General features: G+C 42.6%; 1 protein-coding gene across 2 annotated transcripts in view; it reads left to right on the top strand.

Annotated features, from left to right (window-relative positions):
- MLKL (mixed lineage kinase domain-like) overlaps positions 1-8476 on the top strand; it is a 20188-nt gene extending 11712 nt beyond the window's left edge. For both annotated transcript variants that reach the window (XM_015429719.1, XM_015429718.1), the window contains exons 8-11: positions 482-633; positions 3406-3455; positions 7157-7297; positions 7955-8476. In XM_015429719.1, coding sequence (XP_015285205.1) covers positions 482-633; positions 3406-3455; positions 7157-7297; positions 7955-8007 — 396 coding nt within the window. In that variant the 3' untranslated portion in view covers positions 8008-8476. The remainder of the gene's footprint in view (positions 1-481; positions 634-3405; positions 3456-7156; positions 7298-7954) is intronic.
- Positions 8477-9272: the final 796 nt, after the last annotated feature.

Below are 9272 nucleotides of genomic sequence, written 5' to 3'. Positions count from 1 at the left end.
TTGAAAGAACAAACAAATTTGCGAATACATGGTTTGACAACTATTAGAAGAAATTAATATAGACACTTAGAGATTGTTAAGGATTTTATTGTATAAATTTGATACACTTGCAAGTTACAGTTTTAATCTTCACCCCAATAAAGGTTTTTTTTTGTGTGTGACAGTTTTAATCTTATAAGGTGAATTATACAAATCTATGATAAATTAGGCACCAATATATGATTGAAGAAATTGAAAGTGAATTTCTCCCCTTTTTGTTTGTTTGTTGTATTGAAAAATAAAAATCTATTCATAACATGAAGGCTCTTGTCAGGTAGAACAGAACATTCCCTGCAGCCCAAACGTGTTTCTCAGGGTAATCCAAGGCATTAACTTCAGTGGACTGAGAGAGGTGTAACTGTTTAGGCTTACACTGTCAAGATCCTTAACCCCAAACTGTGTGTTGACATTGTGTGTGTTCTTCCTTCTCCTCCAACTCCAGCTGTCAGGATTTGAACTGTCTCAAACGGAGTCATCTCTCCGACGGAAACACAAGGAGAAAAAACAGAAAGAAATCTCTCCCTCGGCCTACGTCTCCCCTCAGGGCCTGACATCAGTAAACCATATATATGACCTGCCAAGCGAAATCTACAGGTAAGATCCCTATAAGGCTGCAGCCCTGGCCCCTCTTTACTGCTTGGCCCCTTCCGGTCTTGTAGCTCTCAGCTACGGCAATATTCCTTCATGACTCAAGTACGGGGGACAAGTGGCTGCCACCAATCCATGCTATGGTTGCGTTCAGAGGTCCCTTGTCCCCAGTCTGCTTTGGTGGCCGCTTCTCGGATGCGATGAGGAAGAGTCATAAATGGTAATGCTTCATCACAGCTCTCGGTAATCCAAACATTACTCCAGGAGAAGATATGGGCCAGTGGTAGTGCTCACATGTCTCCCATGGGAAACCTTTGCCCTTCTGCTCTGCAAAATCTCTGCTTCATGAGTCCCAAGGATTCCTGCTCTCTGAACTAGCTATCTCCCGGATAAATGTTGCTTCCACATGTAGGTTTTGCTGTGATTTGGCCTATAACTTAAAATTGATAATTGACACATTGCTGTAGCTTGCCACTATGCCACTGAAGCTGCTTTATGCTGAATCAGAGCCTCAGTCCATTAAAGTCAGTATTGTCTACCCAGACTGGCAGCAGCTGTGCAGGGTCTTTGGCAGAGGTCTTTCACATAACCAGCTACCAGATCCTTTAACTGGAGATACCGAGGATTGAACCTGGGACCTTCTGCAGGCCAAACAAATGTTTTACCGGCATGGTGTAGTGGTTAAGAGCAGTGGCCTCTAATCTGGAGAACTGGGTTTAATTCCCCACTCCTCCTCCACATGAAGCCTGCTGGGTGACCTTGAGCCAGTCACAGTTCTCTCAGAGCTCTCTCAGTCCCACCTTCCTCACAAGGTGCCTGTTGTAGGGAGGGGAAGGGAAGGCCATTGAAAGCTGCTTTGAGACTCCTTAGGGTAGAGAAAAGCGGGGTATAAAAACCAGCCTTCTTTTACAACCGACCAGCAGCCTCTCCACCAAACCATAACAATATGTCAACTGCTGATAAAAGCACACTCCAGTTAGAGTTGCCAACCTCCAGGGATGCCTGGACATGAGCCCTCACATTGTGGAGCGTGGGCTCCATTTCTAATTCCACAGGGATAGCCTTGTTAGTCTATTGCAGCAAAAAGAGAACAGGAGTCTTGCGGCATCTTAAATACCAACAGTATTTTATTCTGGTATAAGCTTCCGTGAACTAGAGCCCACTTCCGCAAAAGTCCTGGAAATGTCTGTGGTGTTGAAGGGAAAGAACAGTATTTGTTTTTCTCTACAAACGTATTTTTGAAAAAACAACCTTGTGCACAAGGGAAGGTGTAGGATCTCTGGTAGTGCAATCCTAACAACATATTCCTGGGAGCAAGACCCATCGATTAGACCTGAGTAGGATTCTGAATAGACCTGCTTAGGACAGCACCGTGAGTTACCTAGAGTGGCGTCTGCAAGAACCTTTCTTTGGAGTGCAACCCGGCCTGAACTGCGTAAGTCTGAATGGTCAGAGGCAATGCTGCCTCTAAGCTGTGGGGCCTTGTGAGCAAAAGTTCTACTTTGTGAGCTACTGGCATTAAAGTTGTGAGCTACTGCATAAATTAGTTTGCTCTGGAGCCATCCTTCCTGAGCAAAGACAAAAATGTGTGAGCCAGGGGCTAAAAAAACTGAGCTAGCTCACACTAATTCAGCTTAGAGGGAACACTGGTCAGAGGCTGGCAAATGAGTAGCTTTCCTCCATGGGCTTGTTATGTTGCAGATCACTATCCTGGCTTGTTCATTCTTTGCAGACCGCCAGATCACCTTACAACAGGGGATCCCCTTGGCAAGATGCTTGAAAATTCTCCCAGTTAAAACGTTAGCCCCCTTCTGCCCTTTGACACAGCTACAGTGAATGCACAGAACAAAGAGAGAGATGTGCTACAAGGTCGGCCACATTTCCACTCTAGGGTGGAAAATGAATGGAGATGTAGGAGTGGAGCCTGGGGAGGACAGAGTTTGGGGTGGGGAGCTTTGTGGGCATGTGATGCTTTAGAGACCACTCTCTGAAGCTGTTTCCTCCAGAGGGAAATACTGATTGCTGTATTCTGGAAATCAGTTGTAATTCCAAGAGTACTCTCTAGGCCCTGGTTGGAGGTTGAGAACTCTAGGTCATGTTCCCAGTCACATCTGCTGGGAAGGAAAAATAATCCCCCCCCCAATCAAGTGGGTATCTTAAAGTGGGTAGCTGACCAGCGATGGTCCACAATCCAATTTAAAAGTCACTGGCTCAGGTAGCCTTTGATGCCTTCCACCTGATTGATTTTATTACTTCTCAGCCTCCCTGCACCCATAGTTGATGGCTGGCAGGGACCCATCGAACACCCACCCCATTCTTCGGGTTTGGATTCGTGACCCCTAGAAAGGAAGTCACCTGAAACAAATGACCAATCTGTATCACATTAGAAAGCTACTTTTCCCGGGCTAATTCCCCATTGGCTCAGTGCCAGGTATCCCTTCCAGGTCAGTCTAAACAATAGCAATACTAGGCAAAAAAGGTAACCCTATAATGACTGAATTGTCAGACCTTGTAAACACATACATTTCCAACAAGGATAGGAATAAAATTCTTGATCATGTAACATTCCTTCAGGTGGGTAGATGTGTTGGTCTGAAGCAACAGAACAAAATTTGAGTGCAGTGGCACCTTTGAGACCAACAAAGTTTAATTCTGGGTATAAGCTTTTGTGTGCATGCACATGAAAATGTATATCCAGAATTAAACTTTGTTGGTCTTAAAAGTGACACTGGATTCAAACTTTGTTCTTATGTAACTTTCCTTTTTACTTCATTTCAGCTTTGGCATTGTGCTTTGGGAGATTGCAACTGGCAAGACTCCTTTTAGAGGTAAGACAAAGATGGGCTAGATTAGATTATTTGTCTGATGAGCATCAGCAACATGTGCGACAGATCCAGGATAGCAATCAGGACTAAACTCTCTTTGTTCAGTACTGATTTGTTTAGTCCTAATACTGGGGAACACTCATCTCTGAAGCTACTGCAAAGTGTACTGAGCAGAATACACAATTGTACCCTTAACTGTTACATCCTATCACACACACACTGTGAACAAAAAGCAATTGTTGTGTCTGTTGGCCTATGAGCACTGAAAATCTGTTGTTTGTTTTAGAAACTAGAAAGCCTCAATGAATAGACAAAGACGCCGTATTTATTTCGTACTGTCTTCCTCAAATCATGGACTGCTACTAAGGCTGTCCATTGTGTCTGTTGGATGCCACAGTTATTAATCTTTGTTCCTATAACCCAATTTTCCAGAATTCATACACTGAGTAATTCTGCTCCCACTAATTCTCTATGGATTAAACCCTCAAGTTGCAATAGTTAGTTGAGCAGTATTACTCAGTGTATGATTTTTGGAAAATTGGATATTTTGTACTTTGAATAATTACTCGGTTGTGTTTCTTTAACTTATGTTTAAATTTACTACTTAAGCCCTACTATTTGGATTGTACCACTGAACATATACTGCAGAATTTTGGAATATTGTTACAGATATATACACAAATTGATTTTCCTATATCATAGGATTCTTTGATGTAACATTGTTATAAGAGTGATTCTCTAATATTACATTGTAAATTCATAGGTTGAAATTTGAATGAAAAAATACCTTGGTGTTTTTAAATAAAAATAGTATTTATTAGTCTACAGCGTCATATTGGTATGGTTTTACAGTTTTCTGGTTGTATCTTATTGAACCGTGACACACACACACACACACCCCCGTGGTTGATAATGCCACAAGGGTAGCCTGATCTCATCAGATCTTGGAACCTAAGCAGGATTGGCCCAGGTTAGTACTTGGATGGGAGATCACCAAGGAAGTTGAGAGTTGCTACACAGAGGCAGGCAACGCTAAACCATCACTGTTCATCTCTTGCCTATGAAAACCCTGAGCCTGCAACTTGACAGCACTTTTCACCACAGACATGTAATTCTGTATGGAGAGAAAAAAGATAGAGAGGGGGCAGGAAAGTTGCTGCAGGGAAGTGAATTGATGGAGAAATAGTGAAGCCCTCTAAGCCAGGGGTGTCAAACATTGCTTTACAACTGTTGACCCTATAACCTTAACCTTAACAGTGGGATCAGGCCCCAGGAAGGCTTCTATCAGGCCCGCAGTGGAACTGGCTGTCTTCTGCTTCTTCTTCCAGTTCTGCTGCTGCTGTGTCATTGTAGGTTTGCAGTTTACAGATACACACCTGAACAGCATACTCAAGATTGCAATAGCATAGACAGTTTGATGCAATAATTCAGAGCAAGAGGTGTCAGTTATCAGACACTGTTAAATAAACAAAATATTGCAAGAGTACTAATGTTTTAAGCATGTTTTTATTTTAAGTAAAAAAATCCCTTTGTATTTGTGTCCTTTAGAAAGTTTATATCTCTGCTACCTGGCATTACATTTTATGACACACATGGCCCGGCCCAACAAGGTCTCATTTATGTCAGATCTGGCCCTCATAACAAATGAGTCCGACACCCCTACTCTAAGCCCTCTCTCTCCACTAAAAGGCACCCTGTAAAAGCAGATTTTTCTTACCGAAAGCAGCCATTAGAATTATGTTGCATGTTTATTTAAACCATAGGAGGGAGGAGAAAAGCCAGTAATGTTACTGTACATTTGTGCTTGTGTGTAACTTTGTGAAATTTTCAGTTGGTCAGCTGTGTTGGTCTGAAGCAGTACAACAGATTTAGAGTCCAATGGCACCTTTAAGACCAACAAAGATTTATTCAAGGTACGAGCTTTCGTGTTGTGTGCACGCACACTTTATCAAATACGTTAGAATGGCAGGCAAGGTTCAAACTTATATAGACAGAGAATGAACAGCAAATTAACATGCAACATGATGATGATCAAGATATGCAAAGTCACACTAAATAACGTTAAGGTTATAGGGTCAGCAGTTGTAAAGCAATAAATATGTCAAACTAGCAGATAAATGTCTAAAGGTGTATTTTCTAATTGTGGGGAGTAGCTGGGAATCTTCATTCTCTCCTGTCAGGTGTGGAGGGCACTTAATACTACCTCCAAAAATGCTGTTATATCAGCAGACATCCTAATATCCCTTGCATACATTCAGTATTCTTATATACTATTCTGAAAAAGACACTAAAATACATTAAAATACAGAGGATTTATAGTCCTTCTTGTTGAGAATACATATGTGAGGACTGAATGAGTTAGCATATGTAATGAGATAAAAAAAAACCAATATCCCTGTTGAATCCTGGGGAGGTTTTTGATCCAAGTGTTGTAATTCAGCAATTTCCCTTTCCATTCTCTTTCTGAAGTTCCTTTGTAATAAAACAGCTACTTTGAGGTCACCCACTGAATGTCCTGGAAGGTTGAAGTGTTCTCCTACAGGTTTCTCAGTCTTGTGACTCCTGATGTCTGATTTGTGTCCATTTATCCTCTGGCGTAGGGTTTGTCTTGTTTGTCCTATGTAGAGAACTGAAAGGCATTGTTGACATTTAATGGCATATACAATATTAGAAGACGAGCAAGTGAATGAGCCTCTGATGGTGTAGTTGATGCTGTTAGGTCCAGTGATTGTGTTGTCTGGGTGATTATGGCAGCAAAGTTGGCATCTGGGTTTAATGCAAGCTCTGGTCCCAGTATCCATGTTCAAATGAGATGCTGCATTATTGTGGGTGAGTAGTTGTTTGAGACAGGGGGGCTGTCTGTACGCAAGAAAAGGTTTGCCCCCCAGTACTTCTAAAAGAGAACTGTGGCCCCGGTCACATGGAGCATTAGGCACGCTAGAGAAACGGAAGATAGGCGGATTTTCCGGGCGCGATGGGCAAGGGCGGGTGTCTGATCGCATTTCCGGTGGTAGTTCCCGTGCCCGCCCATGTCCCCTCGCAAAAAGGTTTTTTCCCCCCAAGTCTCCACAGATGCACACAAGCACCCAACAGAGCATGCGCACATTTCAGTTTAAAAAAACACAACACAACCCCGTTTGCCGCGCCGCTCCGCTTCTTTGCCGTTTCGTGTGATCAGCACCTCCCCCCCAACCACGGGTGCTCGACGGGACCACAACCTGACGCCTGATGGCGCAGTATCCGGGGCAAACAACCACGCCTCCCCCCCGCATTTTCCTGCCCGTGTGGCTGAGGCCTGTCATTATTCAGTGAAGGTTGTAAGTAATTGATGATGCATTGAACTGTTTTGAGCTGGAGGCTGTATGTGACCAGTAGTGGTGTTCTATTATTGTCTCTTTTGGGCCTGTCTTCTAATAGGTTTTCTCTGGGTATCATTCTGGATTTGTTAATCTGTTTCCTGACTTCATCAGGTGGATACTTTAGTTCCAAAAAGGTGTGCTGTAGATCCCTCAGGTGTGAATCTCTGTCTGTAGGATTGGAGCAGATGCAGCTGTAGCATAGAGCCTGACTGTATACAATGGATCATTTGGTATGTTCAGGATGGTAGCTATAGGCATGTAGGTATGTTTGTCGGTCAGTAGGTTTCTGGTATAAGGTGTGAAAAGTTATCACCCACACCCATCTCCCTCTGCTTGTTCCTTTAGGCTGCACTTCTCAGGAGATCCATCAGAAAGTTTATAAGGAAGGCTACCAAGAACCCCTGGGAGAAGACTGTCCTGCTGGCCTGCGGGAGGTCATCCACCAGTGCCGGAACTACGAGCCTTCTAAGCGCCCATCAGCTGAAGGTAGGACCCTCCCCCAGCTAAAGGACCATCTCCTCCCATATGTCTCTGTGTGGTGACTGTGAACCTCAGGCTATCACCTACTGGCTGTTCCCCACTTAAGCTGGATAACCTAGCATCAAACAGTCCATGCTTTGTCCACCTTTGAACCAAGGTGGACAGCAGCCACATGTCAGCCATGTCACATGGCCACCATAATGTCTAGTTTGGCCCTTAGCTCTCATCCTATGGAACAAGTTCCCTGAGGATGTGAGGTGGGAGCACTGTCTCTGGAAATGTTTAGAAGACATTGCAAGGCTATTTTATTTGCTAGGGCTTTTAAAGAAATGTAGGTGTAGGTGTTTTGTGTGTAGGGGAAGGAGGGTCATTGAAGGTTTTACTGTGTTTTGTGTATTTTTAAATTTGGTTTCATAAGCTGGCTTGAGCCAAAAAAAGCAGACAGGGTATAAACACTTTAACAATATGGGCCCGTTGTTGTGGCCAACAGTTTTGAATCTATTTTACGCCCTTATTAGAACAAATGCAAGCTCAAGTAGGCACCATGCTTCCTTGCTTAAAGGACCCAGTTGCAAAAATAGAATCGAGACAGAGTATTGGTTGCATTATTTGGAATGTTCTGTTCTGAAATACAGACTTGCATTTTGTGTGTGTCTCTTCAAGGGATTGTGGATTCTCTCCGGAGCATCTCCTCTGTTACTACTGTGACCTTGTGAAAAGACAACCTGAGATGTTCCTACACAAAACAAGAATTTGTTCCCTGCAGAAGCTATGGGACCACATTGCTGGCCCCCTGGAGAGCTGATTCATCCTATGACTGGTCTGGACATGGCCAGGAACTTTTTTGTTTTTCACTCTGGACTACAAGGTGGAAACACTCTCTGGACAGCTTGGCACAGTGCCTCTACCTATGATGTGTAAAATGACAAATGATTTAGAAAACAGATAGGATCTGGATAATTTTTAACAGCTTCACATTACTGTGTTTTTATGACAGGGAATGGGGTCAGATGTAAAGAGAATTTTTAAAAAAATAGGAAAAGAAAAAGAGATGGAGATCTTTTAGCAAGATTGATATATTGACATATGTGTTTACCACAAAGACTTGTATTATACTATACTAAATATTTGCTGTGCAAGTGATGCATTAGAATATATATGATCAGGGCTTTTTTTTCTGGGGGAACGCGCTGGAACAAAGTTCCAGAACCTCTTTGACAAAATTCTTTTTAAAATGTTTAAAAGTTCATGAGTTTTCAGTGTACAGACTGAAAACTTCATTTCCCTCTTGAGAGTTCTTTTTCAAAAAACAAAAAACCAAGCCCTGTATACAAGAACCAGTGTGGTATAGTGGTTACAGTGGCAGACTAGAATCTGGGAGACCCAGGTCTGAATCCCCACTCTGCCATGGAAACTTGCTGGGTGATCCTTGACTTGTTGGTCTAACTTACCTCACAGGGTTAATGAGGGTAAAATGGAGGGGATATTGATGTTGTAAGCTTCTGGTCACTATTGGGGAGAAATGCAGGGTATATATATAAATATGCATTTATATTGAAAATTCATATTATTTTATATGCTTTCTTTTGGTTAGTATTAAAATTTGACATAATTTTTAAGGTGCCCCAAGACTTCTCTTTTACTGCAATAAACAAACATGACTTTGTAATCCTGTTTGGAACTGGTTTTACTTCATTGTTTTCTAATTTTTGTAATCCAGTTTTTGCATTGATTTTAGGGTTGCCAGCTCCTAGAGATTTGGGTGGAGCTCACGGAGGGTAGAAGCTCAGTGGGAATGTGATGCCAATAATCATTTTCAAAGCCGCCTTTTCTCCAGGGGGACTGACCTCTTTAGTTTAGAGGACAATTGTAATTCTGGGAGAACTCCAGACCCCCCCCGCAGAGGTTGGCAACCCCATCTGAATAGTGTTTTAACATATCCTTTTTTTCCTGTATTGCTTGTGAATTTTATAAAGTGCCT

The sequence above is a fragment of the Gekko japonicus genome, unplaced genomic scaffold (assembly GCF_001447785.1).
Source record: "Gekko japonicus isolate JY-2015 unplaced genomic scaffold, Gekko_japonicus_V1.1 scaffold815, whole genome shotgun sequence".
Lineage (NCBI taxonomy): Eukaryota > Metazoa > Chordata > Lepidosauria > Squamata > Gekkonidae > Gekko > Gekko japonicus.
Note: the sequence above shows the minus strand (reverse complement) of the source record. Positions and strands in the feature narration are given on the sequence as shown.